At 40.6% G+C, this 17,772-nt stretch overlaps 2 protein-coding genes across 10 annotated transcripts in view; both read right to left on the bottom strand.

Moving 5' to 3' along the window:
* Positions 1 to 1,771: 1,771 nt before the first annotated feature.
* Positions 1,772 to 8,397, bottom strand: tuba5 (tubulin alpha 5). Its single transcript, XM_084366935.1, has 5 exons — positions 8,255 to 8,397; positions 5,102 to 5,327; positions 3,488 to 3,636; positions 2,321 to 3,001; positions 1,772 to 2,249 (listed from the first exon to the last, which is right to left on the bottom strand). The coding sequence occupies exons 1-5, from the start codon at positions 8,255 to 8,257 to the stop codon at positions 1,959 to 1,961; spliced, it is 1,350 nt and encodes a 449-aa protein (XP_084223061.1). The 5' UTR covers positions 8,258 to 8,397; the 3' UTR covers positions 1,772 to 1,958.
* A 1,338-nt stretch (positions 8,398 to 9,735) lies between these two features.
* The window catches only part of klhl12 (kelch-like family member 12), a 112,464-nt gene continuing 104,427 nt past the window's right edge, over positions 9,736 to 17,772 (bottom strand). For 8 of the 9 annotated variants that reach the window (XM_084367224.1, XM_084367227.1, XM_084367230.1 and 5 more), the window contains 11 exons: positions 16,366 to 16,592; positions 16,017 to 16,170; positions 15,078 to 15,295; positions 14,177 to 14,326; positions 13,939 to 14,053; positions 13,735 to 13,841; positions 13,450 to 13,645; positions 13,154 to 13,312; positions 12,549 to 12,647; positions 12,268 to 12,454; positions 9,736 to 10,731 (listed from right to left, as the gene is read on the bottom strand). In XM_084367224.1, coding sequence (XP_084223350.1) covers positions 10,605 to 10,731; positions 12,268 to 12,454; positions 12,549 to 12,647; positions 13,154 to 13,312; positions 13,450 to 13,645; positions 13,735 to 13,841; positions 13,939 to 14,053; positions 14,177 to 14,326; positions 15,078 to 15,295; positions 16,017 to 16,170; positions 16,366 to 16,592 — 1,739 coding nt within the window. In that variant the 3' untranslated portion in view covers positions 9,736 to 10,604. Of the gene's footprint in view, positions 10,732 to 12,267; positions 12,455 to 12,548; positions 12,648 to 13,153; positions 13,313 to 13,449; positions 13,646 to 13,734; positions 13,842 to 13,938; positions 14,054 to 14,176; positions 14,327 to 15,077; positions 15,296 to 16,016; positions 16,171 to 16,365; positions 16,593 to 17,577; positions 17,689 to 17,772 lie in introns of all 9 variants that reach the window. The other variant, XM_084367226.1, reaches the window with a different exon arrangement.

Raw genomic sequence — 17,772 nt, 5'->3', positions numbered from 1 at the left:
GACAAAACAAACTATATAAATGGACTTTCTTCGTTTTCGTGACTGAATAAACAAACTGACCCCGAACGCCTCCTTTTTCACATAAAGTATGTGTGTGACTGAAGAAACTACCTGTTAGCAATGGGTGAAACAACAGCGGTAGTTCTTTCACACAAACTCACTCGACAATCAACATAAGCATTTGAATGAAAGGAAATAGACTTATTAGCTAGTTAGCCTAGCTAGCGCACTGTCATACGGTCTCTCCTTAATCCACCGCAAAAGTAAAAACATTTTTAATGCACTCGAGGCAAATTCTAGACCGAAATATTACGGAGGGGATGAGTTTCAGAGGCACATCGGATAACACAGGACCTCGCCTCCGTACACATACGTATGTGGAAACGAGGCCTAAAGGACAAGACTGTTTCTTACTGTTTTACTTTGTTTATATTTGGCGGACCCTGCCACCTTTCTAGCTTCAAACAGTGTTCATGGGACCTTATTTTCCTCTGAGAACAGTTACCCCATTAATATTGCAAATATAAAAAATCTTCCACAACACTACATAGTGCACCTTTGAGGAATTAGTTCACAAGTTTTATAGTCCACACAACATTTCTGGAGCTTCGCAGCCAAACTGCAGTGCAGCATTCTCATGAACAACTGAAGTAGATGGGGACTGGAAACGTAGAAAAAATAAAAATAAGATAACTCCTTACAGCAGGTCCTGAGCCCCGACATCCCAAATGGATTTTTAAAAGATGTTGTTTACATCCTTTTTAAAGCAGAGATCTTCACTGTAGCTGATATGAGCGTTAGCGTGCACCCCGTCTGAAGTGTGCGTGAGCTCGACCACATGTTGAGGATGTAAATAATGTCTCTTCAGATCAATTTGGGATCTCAGGGCCTTCTGGAGACTTGGATTATGAACTTATCCTTTATGTAAAAGTGCAGAATGTTGAGCCACAAGGTTGATGTCACGTCTCAGAGATCAGCAAACATAAAACGATGCATTACAACACTTATGTTTGGGGTTTCAGAGACCTCAGCTGTTAGCAGTGCTTTTTTTACAAAGCAGGATGCTTAAAGCTGGAGTACGGAGGTTTTGTCTCTCCCTTCTGGCAGGTAGGTTTCTCTGCTGTAAGCTCTACATCGTCGCTGTAGCAGCTCTCCTTTTTGGTGTGAGAAGCTTGAAGAAAAATGCAGCTACAGGTGAGCCGGTGCAGAAATACAGCATTTGAAGTCACGAGACTGTGATGTAAGACTAACGTTAGCTTTTTTTTCCTCTGGCAGTCGCATTAATGCTTCAAAAATCATACAATTGGTATTCATCTGTGAAGATTATGTTGCTGAACAAAATGCATAAATATAATAAACATGTGTTTACCACAGAGTTTATTTTCTACAATAATCCAAAACTGAATTGAGAAATCCCAACGGCTTTTTGTCGAGGGAACCAGGGCGATGCCAACTTCCGGGATGGCCTACAAAAATATGTCATCCCTGCATCACAAGACTCAAGGGCTCGACTGAACTTTTGGAAGATTTCTCTTTAGCTTGTCATTTTATTAAGAGGATCTCGTGGTTTGTTTGCTTGGAAGTTTGTTTTGAAGTAATCTTTTGGGCACTTTTGTCTTTATTCAGTAGGACGCAGTGGAGAGGCAGACAGGAAACACGGGGCCAGGGGTTATCTTTAAATAGATTCCCAGACGGATTTGTAATGGGAACGTGGAGATTACATGCTGTCGTCTTAGACCACTTTGTCCCCCAACAGATTTCACACAGCATATACTAAAACAAACTTTATTTCATAGCACACTTCAAATGCAACTCAAAGTGGTTTGTCTTCTTAATGTAAAGCTGCAGTAAAAATATGGCGAGATCATTTTGGTTAACTCTAGCTTAGAAGATACAGATCATCAGTACAGTATGAAATTACTGCTGTGCAGCCGTCACAACTCAAAGCCTCACAAGGTTCAGTATTCATAGTCGTCGTCAGACTCGCTGTTCATCTGACCCAACTCTTCGTAATCCTTTTCAAGACAGGCCAGGTCCTCTCTGGCTTCTGCAAACTCTCCTTCCTCCATCCCCTCACCCACGTACCAGTGGACGAACGCACGCTTAGCGTACATCAGATCAAACTTGTGATCAAGGCGGGACCAGGCCTCTGCAATAGCAGTGGTGTTGCTCAGCATGCACACAGCCCTCTGGACCTTGGCCAGGTCTCCACCAGGGACCGCAGTTGGAGGTTGGTAATTAATGCCGACCTGTTACGACAAAGAAAACGATCAGAAAAAGTATCTCAAGCTGCACTTCTTACCCTCATGATGTTCCTCACCTTGAAGCCAGTTGGGCACCAGTCGACAAACTGAATGGAGCGCCTGGTCTTTATATTTGCGATGGCAGCGTTTACATCCTTAGGGACGACGTCGCCTCGGTACAGCATGCAGCAAGCCATGTACTTGCCGTGACGAGGGTCACACTTGACCATCTGATTGGCTGGTTCGAAGCAGGCACTTGTGATCTCAGCCACTGAGAGCTGCTCATGGTAAGCCTTCTCAGCAGAGATGATGGGTGAGTAGGTCACCAGAGGGAAGTGGATACGTGGAAATGGGACCAAGTTGGTCTGGAACTCTGTCAGATCAACATTGAGGGCACCATCGAAACGAAGGGAGGCAGTGATGGAGGACACAATCTGACCGATCAACCTGTTGAGGTTGATGTAACCAGGACTCTCAATGTCCATGTTGCGGCGACAGATGTCGTAGATGGCCTCGTTATCCACCATGAAGGCACAGTCAGAGTGCTCCAGGGTGGTGTGGGTGGTGAGGACGGCGTTGTAGGGCTCCACCACAGCGGTGGACACCTGGGGAGCTGGGTAGACGGAAAACTCCAGCTTGGACTTCTTGCCGTAGTCGACAGACAGACGCTCCATCAGCAGGGAGGTGAAACCAGAGCCGGTGCCACCGCCGAAGCTGTGGAAAACCAGGAAGCCCTGAAGGCCAGTGCACTGGTCGGTCTGAGAAGGAAAGAAGGACAGGACAGCTTCTGTTAAAGGAATGATGAGATGAGAAAAGTTTTTACCACTCTCATATCTGTCCATGAAATGTGAAGCTACAGGAAGCTGCCTATTAGCTTAGCTATGCATAACAGAGGAAAAACCACTAATGACTCTTTAACCTTTCAAAGTATACAAATTGTGACTTCCTGTTCAGATAAAACAAACCAGATATTTAACAGACAGACATGAGAGTGTTTTGGATAATGAGTGTATTTCCCAAAATGTCGAAGAATTCCTTCATACAAATTTAGTGCAGAAAGCTAATGTGTCAGGTGATGTGATAGATTTGAGCTCATGCAATAAAACTATTAAACCATTATTCCTCATATTAGATTTTAAAGTCTAGAGCAGAAAAATCGTCATCGCTCTTTCTGGAAATTGCACAATAATGGTTATCATTCATATAAAAACCATAGTTTTAAAAAAAAAATCATTATTACTGACCATTTTACGAACACGCTCCATGACTCCATCGATGATTTCTTTCCCCACAGTGTAGTGTCCTCGAGCGTAGTTGTTGGCTGCGTCCTCCTTTCCAGAAATCAGCTGCTCAGGGTGGAAAAGGTCCTTGTACATTCCAGTCCTCACTTCATCTGAAAAGAGAGGTTTTAGAAAGGTTTAGAGATCAACTGCTCCTTGGTTCAACTTGACAGACCAGACTGAAACAACAGAGATGTCCAGGTGTGTAGTTAATCAGCTTTACAGTCACATCTTTAACCTTTTTCATCATATTGACTCATTGACGGTTCAGAGGGCGGGTCTGTTAATGAAGTAAACACATTACTAACTTTGTTTTTTTCCCCGTCAAAATCTGATCGTTTCCAAAGAAAAAGACTAAAAATATCAAACTAAAAGTTTTCCATGTAATATAATGGTGAAGTTAAAAAAAAATGGGCCTTAAATTAAAGTGTTTCTGCTCTAAAACAATAGTCAGGTAAGAAGATTTACACACACTTTCGTCACTGTAGTCAGTCCTCCTTTTTCAGACTGCCACATGTTCAAAACTATATAAAATCAGCATTCAATGGATATGAACATACCGAAGCTATAAAAAAAAGAAGATTGTATTTCTAAAAAATCCAATCCCAAACTTAAAAAATTACTCGGCCCAATTTGAAATCGGAACATTTTGTTCTTTTGGACAGAGATCTCGGATGTTGTTCCAGGATTCTGCTGGAGCCACTCTCCCAGTTTCAGGGTCACAGCCCCAAGCGCTCCCATAGCCACAGGGACAACTGTTGCCTCGACTCTCCACATCTTCTCCAGCTCTTCTTTCAGCCCTCGGTATTTCTCAAGCTTCTCGTGTTCCTTCCTCTGGATGTTGCCGTCGCTTGGGATTGCTACACCCATCAACACTGCCTTCTTCTGATTTTTGTCCACCACAACTATGTCCAGTTGGTTTGCCATCACCAGTTTGTCAGAAGTCCCACAGGATCTCCCATTTTGACCTTAGGAGCTCATGGCCACATGGTTATGGCACTTCATGTGTGCCCTGCCTGCCAGTATCTTAAAACCCAGAGGTTCAGGGTTTCGAATCCCAGTCAGGGTTTGGCCCCTTAGGCCCACCTGGACAGCCACGCTCCTTCACACTACCAGCCCACCTCAGTTATGAGTGGAGAGAACACGAGAGTTTGGCTCAAAATCACTTGTAGCATCAGTGCAAGCCGGGATAAGCAGTTTTAGATTATTTGACAATGTTGAAAAATGCGGATAAAATATCTCATCTTTGAGATGAGATATCCAGTGGCTCTCTGCCTCCCCAGTTTGAAACCAGTGCATTAAAAGGGACATATGGCCTGGTGAAAAATCAATCTAATATTGCACTGCACAACCTGCTATTTACATAATAAACCTCTGTAAATGTTAGGCAGTATTGAACAAAAGGTAGAGGAGTCACCGCTGCACTAGTTGCTTAGATACCAGTGTTCCCATCCGCAGTTACCTGCATGAACAGTGTGGATGTAGACCCACACGACCACACATAATAGGACGACTGCAACTATAATAAAAAACAGAGATAAGGAAGGTAAAAATAAACACACACACAGGACTACTCACCAACCACAGTGGGCTCCAGGTCCACATATAATGCTCTGGGGACATGACGCCCAGAGCTCCCAGTGTTGAAGAAGGTGTTGAACGGGTCCTCACGAGAGTTCTGCTGTGATGGACAGTCCAGGAAGACGCCATCAGGACCGACGCCGTGCTCGAGGCAGAAGAGCTCCCAGCAGGCATTTCCTGTCTGGACACCTGCCTGACCCACGTGGATGGAGATGCACTCTCTCTGAACAGATAATCAAACAATATGGAAGTTAAGATGACTGTCAGAGTTTTTGAACACAAAGTAAAACAACTCCTGTGGTACTTTTTCGTAACATTTATGTCTCTTAAAATATGAATGGTTTCAAAGAACATATAAACCTAATAAAGAATGAATGAGGAGCTTTTTCTCACATTCATTAAGTTAGAAATTTGCAATCCATATATAATATGCACCGTTTCAGGTCTCTTAATCATAAAAGTTGTTGCAAACAGATAAAAATACACCGCTATGGAAGAAAAGACAGGCCAGGATGTGAAAAAACAAACTTAAAACGAACTTGAAAGGTGATTATATGTCAATGCTGTTCACAACTTGCTTTTACTGCCCCCAAGTGGCCAAACATCAGTTATTGCAATATTTTCATTAAGTGATTTGAATTTCCGAAAGTTTCAAGTTGTGTAATTTTAAAGACTTGCTAAAACGTTTTGTCCTTGATTTTAGGGTTTACACATTCAAAATGGAAAACTGAGGTGTCCAGTGTTCAGCAGCCATGAACATCTTAGTTATTTGCTATTTCCTGACTTAACACAAAGTTTTGCTGAGGCTGATGGGAAAGTCTTTACATTTGCAGCTATTTGGTCTTAAACTAATATTGGAGAAACTCAAAGTTTGACCTGATGATGGCACTAAAGGAAAAGTTAAGGACTCATTCTCTGCAGTGTGGAAATCTGTACCAAATTTCATGTCATGACATTTCACTAAAATGCAAAAATGTTAACCTGCTGGAGCAGTGGTTTTAAAGCTTCTGTGCCCAAGGCACACCAAAGAGCAAGCCAAAATCTCAAGGCACACCTGTATTCCCATACCCATGCACAAAAACCTCTATAAGGTGTTGTCTTATCACTCTGTACACGTTTAATTTGTGTTTCCTCAAAGCTTTTTAAAGGGGTTTTTAAGGTTATGATTAGCCTCTGTATTTGGAAATGGAGATGAGATGAGATGAGATGTACCTTTATTGATCCCTGTAGGATGAATTCAATTAGGCACAGCAGCAAAAGGGCAAACAAACAGTGTGCAAACAGTACAATACAAAAAAATAAGAGTGCCAGATAACTGTTGACTAAGAGAAATATAAAATAGAATAAAAAATATATATACTCAAATAAATAGATAAAGCACAATTGGAAAGAGGAGACGGGAGCTGCTGTGTCGGGCTGCCACTCCGTTGTGGCGCCCGAAGTGAAAATGAATGTACGCAGGACGATTCAGTAAATTAAAACTGCATTCATTACATGTTGTGTCGTTGTATATTGCAATAAAAATCTGTGGTTGTAACAAAATCCCCCAGCACACCTGGACTTGCCACACGGCACACACTTTGGGAACAACTGCACTAGAGGAAAAGACAGTGGATAAAAGTCATCATCATTCTCTAACACTGTAAATGTACAAACTGTTAAATTATTGTCATTTATTTTATATTAATTTTAGTCTTTATTAAAGTATGATCCATAAAGGTGTGCTGAAAAAAAAAAAAAAGTAAGAAAAATGTCAAATTCTGATTAAAAAATTCAAACCAGGTTAAATTCAGGTTATTATCACAAAGCAACAAAGAGTCAACAAAACATTTAACATTAAAGAAAGCTGTTTTTTTCCAACTAAGAGTCAACGTCTTTCTGTTTTAACTTTAACGAGTTCATTATTCTAGTGGTTAAGACCAAAACCATGACGCACCCCTAACCCTCACCAAGTGGCTTTGGTGCCTCAACCAAACATTAACCAAAGTGTTGTCACATCATTAAATGGATTTACTTACAGTTATGGGTAATGATTTTAGAGCTAAGACAGTAATGATGTTGTCCTGCTGTTGTCCTGCTGTCAGGGGCATCAGAGCCATTTAATTTGCGAGGACATTTTGTACATTGAGTGCGTCCACACGTACACTAGTTTCTCAGGTGTGATCAGGTTTTATGACGATAAAAATCAAGTGACTTAAATTGGAGCTGTAAAATTTAGACACCCAAACCCAAAACACTTTAAAATTTTAATTGCACCACTTTAAATTACCTCCTGGAAATTTTAATGAGAGGAATAAAAACCACAGAAATTCAGACCCATGTTTTTTAGAATTAAATATTTTAATTTGCTATAAATTCAGTTGTTTTTCATTTCAACAGTGACTCCCTTGCACACTCACAGCAGGTATTCAGTTGTTTCCTTCTTTGCTTCCATAAACATCAGCTCAGCGTTTAATCCAATTATGTCTGATGACTGACTGTATCATTTACTGTCTTTAAGCAGCTTTTCCAGTCGTTGAGGGTAAACAATATCAAAAAACAGCAGCGACTTATTCGAACACAGCACTGTTGCATTTTCTAAAGTGCTTCCAGCAGTCGTGTTTCAACATGTTGAGAATTTCAGCTTTTGTCTTCCCTGCAGGAGGAACATCCCCTGAGATGATTTTTTGCTGATGAGTGACATTTGTAAGACATGGCTAGACGAAAGTTTGGAACATGAACAAAGCACGTAAAAACACTTAAATATTCACAAACGATAGACTTTAAGAGGCTTTTCTGAGGGCCAGTTTAAAGTTCTGAGGCAGAAGATGAAGTTTTCGGCTTCTCTCTCTTTCTGTCAGCGATTATAAACTCAGAAAACGATTAAAAAGTGCAAAGAGTAATGTGACTACATTATTTAAGCTTTTTACATTCTGTAGCTACATTAATGTTAAAACAAACGACAGCTTATTTAAAATTCATGCAGCCAGAGTTTTGTGGAGGGTTTGCTTGGATAAAGATCAGATCCTATCTTGCAAAGATTTCTCTTGCAGACAATTGCAGTGGACATTTCACCAACAGCAAGATATATCATTTATGGAAACGTTTAACTGTATATCAAACTTTGGCAGGATAAACTTCCCCATTTCTGATAATTTGTAGCGATCTTACCATGTTGCTCTGGATGATAGAAGTAGTTTTTGGTGCAGGATATTGTCAGTTTCCTCTGCTCTGTTCTGGGACAGATAACGTCTCTCCACCAACACTCTGCTGCTCTGTCCCACCCGCAGCCTGACGTTCTTTATATCTGCAAACAGGCTCACTGATGTGTCTGACGGTGCTTATTCAGGCATCAGACACTGAGGGAGGGAGCAGATAGATTGATAGATGGAGGGAGGGAGGTAGGGAGGGAGGAGTGTTTGTTTTAGTCGTCTTTTTTCCTTGTTACTGGCATGCACAAGAAAGAACATTTAGAGAGAAATTAAGACACATTAGATTGGTCATCTGTCACTTTTTGATTAGTATTTATGCATCTGACTCAGTTCATCCAGGAGTCACTCGCTGGTTATTTCTAATCGAGCTCTGTTAAAAACATCGTGCAGGAAACAGACGAAGCTAGCCGTTTGATTTGGGGGAGGTGGGCAGTGAGTCCCATTTTTCTTTTGTACTGTAGAAACTGATGATTGATGATCTATCACTTGATTTTTTGTTATTGTTATGTTTTTTAAAAACTTTTTTGTGAAGACTGACACAACGATAAAAACGTATTCATGTGTTGCTGCATTGTCATCATGCATTTTAACGTTGCAGCTCATCTAAGTGGGCCCATTTTAAAGCTTACGTAACCTACTTTTGAAGTACTTTAATTTTAAGAGGTAGAAAGCAGCATAAAATAGAAGTACTTAAGTATTCAAGTAGATTAATTGCTTACTTTTCACCACTGACATCATATACATTAAGTTTAAAGGTATTTATAAGGTGAGCAACCAATTAAAGAGCAATTCAACTGCTGTTTTGTGCCTTTAATCATCAAAATTATGGTAAATGTGTTGTTCTGGGCTGCTTTATTATTTGGTAATTGGGCAAAAGAACTTCCTATTTAATCATAAATTGAAATCATCTTGTACGGTAAGATTTATAATTATTCACTGGTTGTACAGTATCTGATTCAGCATTCATGATTTTTATTTTTACTGTATTCTTTTCTAATCCCTTGATTCAAACTGCACCAGTTTAATTTTAAATGTTGTGTTTCTTGTATTGCCTGTACTTCTGAATCATAAATCCTTTCGCTTTTGCTGTATTCTTATCCTCGTTTTCGAAATTCCTCAGTCTGAACCAAAGCGCGAGCATGGCCAAAGGTTATTACAAAATGCTTTTCTTATTAAAATAAATAACACTGAGAAGTTGGATGGGGAATTCATTAATTTGCTGGCATGTAAACACAAAGTTGTACAAGGATAAAAATGGAAGCAAGTAGCCTGTTTATTCTGGTGAATTTGAGACATTAAACTGCTCCGAGCGGCTGGACGAATCTCCATATTTGCTCTGTAGATGTGAATGATGAGTTTTCTTACCACTGACTCAGCTGACGAATGTGTTTTCTCTTTCTGCATCACTAAACAGAAAAGATGCACCACACACAGAACGCGTCAGTTCTCAGTGTGTTTATTCACTTCCCAGGCAACAGTGATGTTATGACTCTGTGTCCTACATGTACACATCCAGGTTTATAAGCTGAGGAAGAAAAACAAATCACATGCACCTCATACTTACTCCTCTGTGATTCTTCAACTGAGCCAAATAGATGGACGAAATAGTCAAAGTAAACTGGTACAATTCAGTCATTTTCTAAAACAATATTTATCTCTAAATATATATTCTGAGAGCAACAATAAGTATTAAACCTTTTGTATTAAAGTGATTTGAGTCTAAAAGCACTGTTTTACAGGAAGAATTACAAAAAGGGCTGAATTACTGACCCGTTAATGACCTCGAATATGCCAAATGAGTACACTTGAAAATAAGCCAATGTACTGTAACTATCATCAAAGTCAAATGGGAGGCAACATGGATGTTCACTGTTTGATGTAGGCCAAAGTCATAAGGCATATAGCAGCAACTGGAGTCTAAATCAACTCCTTCTCTTTATGTTTTTCTTAAGATGAGTAGAAATATATTGCACTTTGAAGACAAACTGAAAAAATAATCTCACAGGTAACGACAGCAACAAGTACCACCGAAGAGAGTCATGCAAGTGGTGATGGGCTCCTTGGGGGCCTCTTTTGAGGTGAAGTCTACCACGGCGAAGCTGAATCTCTGTTGCACAGTCCGCGTGTCGGCGGGTCGACCATCCAGTCGCGGAGGCAGCCCAAACAGCTGCACTTCTTTTTCAGAGTACCTATTTGCATACTGGCGAAACAAACATCTCCCTTTGTGGCTTCTGTTTTAGTGGCATTTTTAGCAAAGCCTAGCTGCCTGTCCTCCTCTCTGCTTTTCCTCTGGCGGTTCTTGGCAGAGATCACTTTTCTCGTAGAACGCAGACGCCTGCATCGCACCGCTGTGTCGCCATCGAAGTGACAACCTCCCAGGAGTCGATAACCGGGTCGTAACATTCAATACTGCTGAGGAGAGAGTTCCCATCATATCTGGAGAGAGACGTGAGATAAGCAGAGAGTTTTAACTTCACACTGTACTGTTGAAAGAGGTTACATTGATGCAATGTGGCAGTGTGTTGTAACCACTGACCATGAGTTCAATCAAAAGCTAATTAATTCTTTGTGTTGTGTAACATGGAGAGTGAAGGTTCATCTTAACAACAAGAGTGTAAAGGAATTAACACAAACACTGTAGTGACTTCTGAACTTTTCTGGTAAAAAGCAAAAAAGATAATAAAAGAAGAAACAGATGCGTTACAAAAGACAGAGTAAGAAGACACTTGCAGCTCGTGTCTGTAGAACATTTAACTCTTCAGAGAAAGTCTGTCTCAAAACAACAGTCAGGTGTCCACATTGTTCACTGACAGGTTTTGTTTGCTATAATTATTCATCCTGTTTATACTTGTCATTAAGAGAGCTCTTTCTAAAACACTTTCAGTGCAAGTGACGACGGAAAAAATCCACAGTCGGCTCATTGTGTGTATATTTTTTATTACACAGGCTTCATTCTTCCAAAGAGGTTGGGCTGCTGAGTAACATTTCAATAAATAAAGACAGAATATAATGATTTGCAAATCCTTTTTCGATCTATATTTAACTGAATGTTGGACAAAGACATGATAATCAATGCTCAAACCTTGCTTTTTGTAAATATACACTTTAGGGTATATTAAGTAAGAAGTGAAAAGAACTACAGAGTCTCAGGAGGATTCTGCAAATCAAATCAAGTGGAGATCTTTCAAATTTACAGTGTTTTTACTCTGCTTGCATTACTCCAGCCCGAAAGGAAACACTGTCTGGGGAAACAAAGTTTGGCAAGACAATGAAATATGACCCAGAGAGTTCAGTTTGAGGAACAGATCCGCGACTTTAGCACTTTTAGAAATTACAACCACGTTTGTGTTTCGTGTGGTGCAATCGCACGGTATAAGTGAGGTCTGTGTTCTACTCATATTTACTGACTTTACCTCATGGGTATAATGTGCAGCTCATTTAGATTAAGTAAAAGATACTTTCTGTCTGTATTAGAAAAAATTGACAACCTTTTGTCACTTTCCAACGTCAATATTGACGATCTCACAGCACAGTGGTTGACTGCTGCGATTAAATGTCCCCTGCCATTATTACAAATTACTAAAGGTGCCAAGGAAATATTAGTCCCATGCCAATCAGGCTTTTAAAACCGTATCAGACACCAAAACACTGTACAGAGGTTTGTAATACTAAGAGGAATCATTTTACTGCACTGGATGGCAAACATTTTATCTTCATAGAAATATGATGCTGAAATCATCTCGTTGATTGGTTGATGTAGCACGTTGTTGGATGATGTCGCATTGCCTTGCAGCAAAACTTGAACCCGTTTTATTTTTTTGCCTGACGAACCTGAGCTATTTTTTCGAAGCCTTCTGTGGTAGCAGACTGAAGCCGGCTGAAGTCGATCTGAACAAAGCCTAATTAGATAAAATTAGATTAAATTAATTAAATCCACTGTCACAGAAAGAGAGGCCTCATGACAATCCTTACCCTGCGATGGCGTAGAGACGTCCTCGGAGAACGGTTGCTCCTACGTAACATCGAGGAGTGGTCATACTGGCTACAGTGGTCCAATAGTCTGTTCTGATGTTGTAGACCTCGACAGAGTCGAGGTGTGAAACGCCATCAAAGCCTCCCACTACATAGATATGGTCATTGAGTAAAGCCACACCAGCTCCTGAAAACAGCAGAAAAGTCTCAGTTTGAACAGTAACACACACAATTAACTGGAGTATTTCACTTTATTGTTTTTGTTTATTTTTTTTACCTACCTGACCGCTTGGTGGCCATGGGTGTAACACTTGTCCAGTGGCCTGTGTGTGGGTCATACCGCTCAACTGAATTCAGGATATTCAGTCCATCGTATCCACCTATGATGAAAAATCAAGGAAATGACAAGTGGAGAGCTGAAATGACTGGGTGATGAATCAGTTGAGAGAAAAATCTGAAAAACAATTTAATTATTTAAGCCCTTCCCCGAGTCCAACGTTTCATTTGTTAGGGTATTCTGCTTTTTCTTGTTTCATTTAATAGTAAATTAAATATATTGAATTTAGCGTCTTAACCCTGAGGAAATTGTGTTTTTGAAATTTTTTCTGACATTTTATAAACTATAGCTTATTATTCATGAGAATTATTGACAGATAAATGGACAATGTAATGTAATCTTTAGCTGCAGCCTTGGAAAGTTACTACATCCGAGATATGAGACGACATGATGAGTCCGTGACCGTATTGGCCGAAGACAATCTGTTTTTCAGGAAACTGCGATTGAAGAGTGGATTAAAATCAACTAATAATGAACATAATCAGCCCTAATATGACCCTCATACGTGTCAAAGTTATGAAAGACTGAGATTTTATTATCTGTTCATACCTAGACAGTATATGAGTCCACTGGCCACCACCAGACCAGCTCCTTCTCTAGCTGTCTGCATGTCTCCCAGCATGCTCCACTGGTCGATGTTCGGGTCATATCGCTCCATGCTGGTATGGCGTCGGCTGCCATCGAAGCCACCGGCAACATAGATCATGTCTGTCAAGTGCCAAGATGGAACAGAAAAGAAGAAACAATACTGTACTGTTACTGAGAATGACACATACACGGGAGATTTCACAGAAAGACAAATCACCAGTGAAAGTGTGAGTCATTGGGCACAGAAGCTCCCTCACCTCCGAGTGTTGTGGCTCCAGCGAGGCCACGCCGCACATTCATGGTGGCGACTGTGTACCAAACACCGTCCTCGTCTGCCGTGTAGTCCAGGCACTCCACGGAGCTGAGCCTCGACCGACCGTCGTAGCCTCCGATCACGTAAACTCGATCGTGGAGGGACACCGTGGCGACGTAACGCCTTTTCCGTGCAATGTTCTGTTTAAGACATACGTGTCTGTATTAGCCAGATATACTGAGGTTAAAAAAAAAAAAAATCACAAGGATCTCTTTCATGAAATACTTACAGGAAGGAAGCTCCATTCTTGTGTTTTCGGATCATATTTCTCAACTATGTCTATCGGTGATTGTTGGCTGCCGAACCCACCTATTACCAACAGGACTTCTTTGGCACCTGAAAAGCCCCATAAATCAATTTTACCATCAGTGTGGATGACAAAGTAGGTATGTAGGAGTAATCTATAGCTCAACAAAAAAAACAGGATTCCTACCTAGTCTAGCTTGTGTGCGTGGGCCCTGCATCTCACTCCTTAGCTCCGGTCTTAAGTGGAATTTCTTGGCTTCATCGACGAGGTCTCGGCATGGCAGGCTACACCGAATGAGGGGCTGAAACGTGTCAAAACTCGCTTAATTGCGGTGCTAACTGTCGTAAGTACGTCAACACATAACCTTTCATTGGAAGTTCAGCGTATGATTACACAACAACCTGCTGTGTGTCGCTTGCCTCACCTCGGCATCAATGACATCTGTAATGTAGCGGGGGGTCAGGAGTGGCATTCGAACGAACTCGAGCATGTCTGGCAGGTAGGGCTCTCGCTCTTTTCGGTTGTGTTTGACCCAGTTTAACACGGCTTCAAATACTGGCTCCTCCGAGTCCACCTACATACAGACAGAATACAACATGTATTAAACCACATCAATTAAACAAAAAAAAAAAAAGCTGACAACTGCAGTTAAAGATGTTCATTAGTGGGCAACCACCTTAGCTAAGCTGTCCATCTTTAACTATCTCAACACCTCAATGTAAATTCCTCCCAAGAAATAATAAACAAAGAGAAAAGTTTCACTGTGGGTAAATTATGCGTGACTGTGATTTACATGTATGGTCTAGTTTTATTTTTTAAAAACAACAAAAATGACAGGAAGAGACATTTGGGGGAACTGATGATCTATAAATCATTCTGCGATAATAACTGTGTTTTCACAAAGCAAGGCATGTGGTTGGGAACAGGAATTTCCTGAGCACAAAGGCAAAGTTAAATCAGGTTTTCTTCTCTGCAATTTTCATTGTCAGTCCAATCCGCAAAAGTGCGTGGAACCGGGGGGGGGGGGGGGCCCACTGACTGAGATTACAGCAGGTTGGTACTTGCTTTTCTCTTTTCACACTCAGGTGAAAGACAATAAGAAAGCTGTGAAAGTCAGTTGACACAACGCTATTTCAATCAAGATACTTTACTGGCAACTTAATACAGATTTTAACTATTACAGCTACTGCATGTATATACACAGATGTATCAGGGAGCGGGGTCCTAATTGTATTTCAAACAACATGTTTAGTTATCGATAATGTTCAGATCAAACAGCCTCCACAGTACAACTGACAATAACTCACGACATCCAGTTTTCATACCTGAATTTCATCACATTTTATAAGCTTTTCAACTTCTGTCTGGCTGAGCAGCATGAACTCCTCATGCTGAACCACCTCGGAGAAATGTTTCTGGGAAAAGAGCTCGGCGGCTTGCATCAGGTCAAGGCAATTGTGAGTTTCGGCAAAGTCGCGAATACCCAGACAGTTGGAGGGATCAAGCTGACTCTCCAAAAAATCACAACATGCTCTTTTCACCCCTGCGGAGAACAAAGATACATTTGTATGTATCATTGAAATTCAATCAAATCCTGTTAGACATGACTGTCATGTCACTCAGCAACCGCTGAAGCGATTTCATTGGAAAGTGGTGCCTCGCCTCAGGGTTTCTGCAGGGATCACCGAATTAAGACTTTTATACCACATAGAACGAAGCTTAATACATCACATTTATTCATTGCTTCCCAGCAGTCTATTACAGTAATTCCAGATTACAGATTAATTAAATTAATGTGATCTCAACTCAGGTAAGACGCATTAAGTGGATGAATGGATTAATCTATTTCAAATGATTAATTAATTTAAACTTCTGCTAAAAATTTGGCAATGAGCTCTGTAGATACTGTAGCTAGCTTTAGGTCTGATGGTGCAGACTGAAACTCCAAAAAGGATCTACAACCCACAATCTATTGTTGCAACAATCCTACTTGTAGTTTATAGTTATATAACGTCTTACAACAGACAGCACTCAGACACAAAAACATTTTATAAATAACATTACTGCTGACAGCAGGCAAGAGAAAAGACTTTTATGACTTTTGTAAATTAAATTTAGGACGTTTGATAACCTTCTGAAGCCTTTTTTGGGAGGAAACTGAATTTTAAGACCTGCAGATACCCTCTGCCTACAATCACATCGATATCAGCTGACTTAAGCACACACTTTTAAAATCAAGGCACAGCAGGCACTCCTAAACATACCTTTGAGCTGCAGCAAACACGCTGCAGGGAGTAGTTCTTGGACGTTCTCCACTGTGACTAACACTGTCTCTGTGTAGACAAAGTCCAACAGGATCTCCATAGTCGCTGCAGTGAGCCCCTGGATGTCGACAAAAGATTTTCCCTTCTCTGCAAGCTGCAGAGCCACAAAAAAAAGAGACTCGTATCATTAAAGGATTAGTTACAAGCATTGGGTATTATCTGGTAGCAATTCCCATAATTGTCTTGTCAGCAGCGTCTCGTTTGGTAAACTCAAACTCTTCTCTCGACTCTCAAAAAGCCATTGGCATCCTTCTCCATCACTGCCTTAATTGTATCAAACCAAACATACCTCACTAGTGAACATGGCGCAAAAGTAGTCACTGCAGGCAGCCAAGACGATCCGGTGAGCTGGGAAATCTGTGTTCTCCACCCTCAGAGTGATATCACAGAGTGTGTTGCTCTTGCGGAGTGAGTTCATCGCATTGAGGATGGATTTGGCATGGGAATTGGTCATGATGTCCTTGGGAGCCATGTCGCCTTGAGAATCTCTCAAGGTTCTCAAACTACTCCAGGAATCTAAAACAGACGGACAAGTTACCCTCCACTGCAACACTTGTACATACAGAACTTACACAAACAATAACACATATAGTATGTGAATTAAATAAGACGTGTAATGTGAGATTCTAACAGATGGCTTGTGCTGCATACTGACAAAGTGTTAGTCGTGTGAGTTGGAAATTCTGAGAATCAAAGATGTAGACAGTACTTCAGTACTGTTTAAATTAGGGCTGCACAATATGGTTATTAAAGCATATTGCAGGGTCAGTCCTGTTTATACGCCCCATGTACAGAGGCTTTGATCTGACCTGTGGCCCTTTGCTGCACATCATCAGCCCTCTCTACTGTCCTGTCTAATAAAAGGTCAAAAGCATGATTAAAAAAAGCAAATCACATCTATTTTGACAGGTATTGTGGCTGCAACATTTTCATGATTTGTGGGAATTATCATTTTTGCTTCACAATTTTAATTTTCACTGAAAAAAACTGATGATGAGACATCTGTTGTTTTCTTACATCTGGAGATCAAGATGTGTACATCACTACAACACTACAGTACTTCATTATAATGCTTTTTTTTTTAAAAATCACACATTTTCCGTTTGTAAAATAAAATTGCAGCTTCTTGCAATTTGGATACTGCCCTTAGCCATATTGTAACTTTGATTATTTTGAGATGCAGATGTGCAGCCCTAGTTTAGATGTAATGATACTTAGCTTGAGCATGCCCAATTTGTGAGATCTCCACTGTATTATAAAATGTAAATATGATACTTTATAATAATGTACCTCATTTGTCTGACAGCTGTGATCAGCAGATGGAAATGTATCATGCAAATGATGTGGTAAACTGAGGAATGTACCAACATGGCCCTTTCAACTTTGATCCAGACATGTTTTGTTGTTGTTTTTCATCGCTAACAACGTTACTTCAGTGATCATTTGGCTTTTACTTTTAACTGAGTAAATTGTGCACTGTAGTAATGCTAATGCAACTTACCGTTAAAAGATTTGAATACTTTTTCCACCACTGGGAGGCAATAACTATAGCTACACATTAGCAAGCAGCAGCCAACGACAGCTGAGGGCTAACGCCAACGCCAGACAACAACTAGGAAAACACAGCCATGTAAAGTGAGCTGGCGGCCAGAGGAAGACAACACATGAAGCGACACACACAGAAGAACTTGTCAAG

Source organism: Pagrus pagrus (genome assembly GCF_965226575.1).
Source record: "Pagrus pagrus genome assembly, chromosome: 11".
Classification (NCBI taxonomy): domain Eukaryota; kingdom Metazoa; phylum Chordata; class Actinopteri; order Spariformes; family Sparidae; genus Pagrus; species Pagrus pagrus.
The sequence above is the reverse complement of the archived record's forward strand: the minus strand, read 5'-3'. Positions and strand labels throughout refer to the sequence as shown.

Excerpts from the sequence above, each read along its gene's own strand:
- tuba5 (XM_084366935.1), bottom strand. Across the intron at positions 3,002-3,487 it reads TGGAGCGTGTTCGTAAAATG|ACCGACCAGTGCACTGGCCT; the intron begins GTCAGTAATAAT and ends TTTCCTTCTCAG. Across the intron at positions 2,250-2,320 it reads GGTGCCCAACTGGCTTCAAG|GTCGGCATTAATTACCAACC; the intron begins GTGAGGAACATC and ends TTGTCGTAACAG.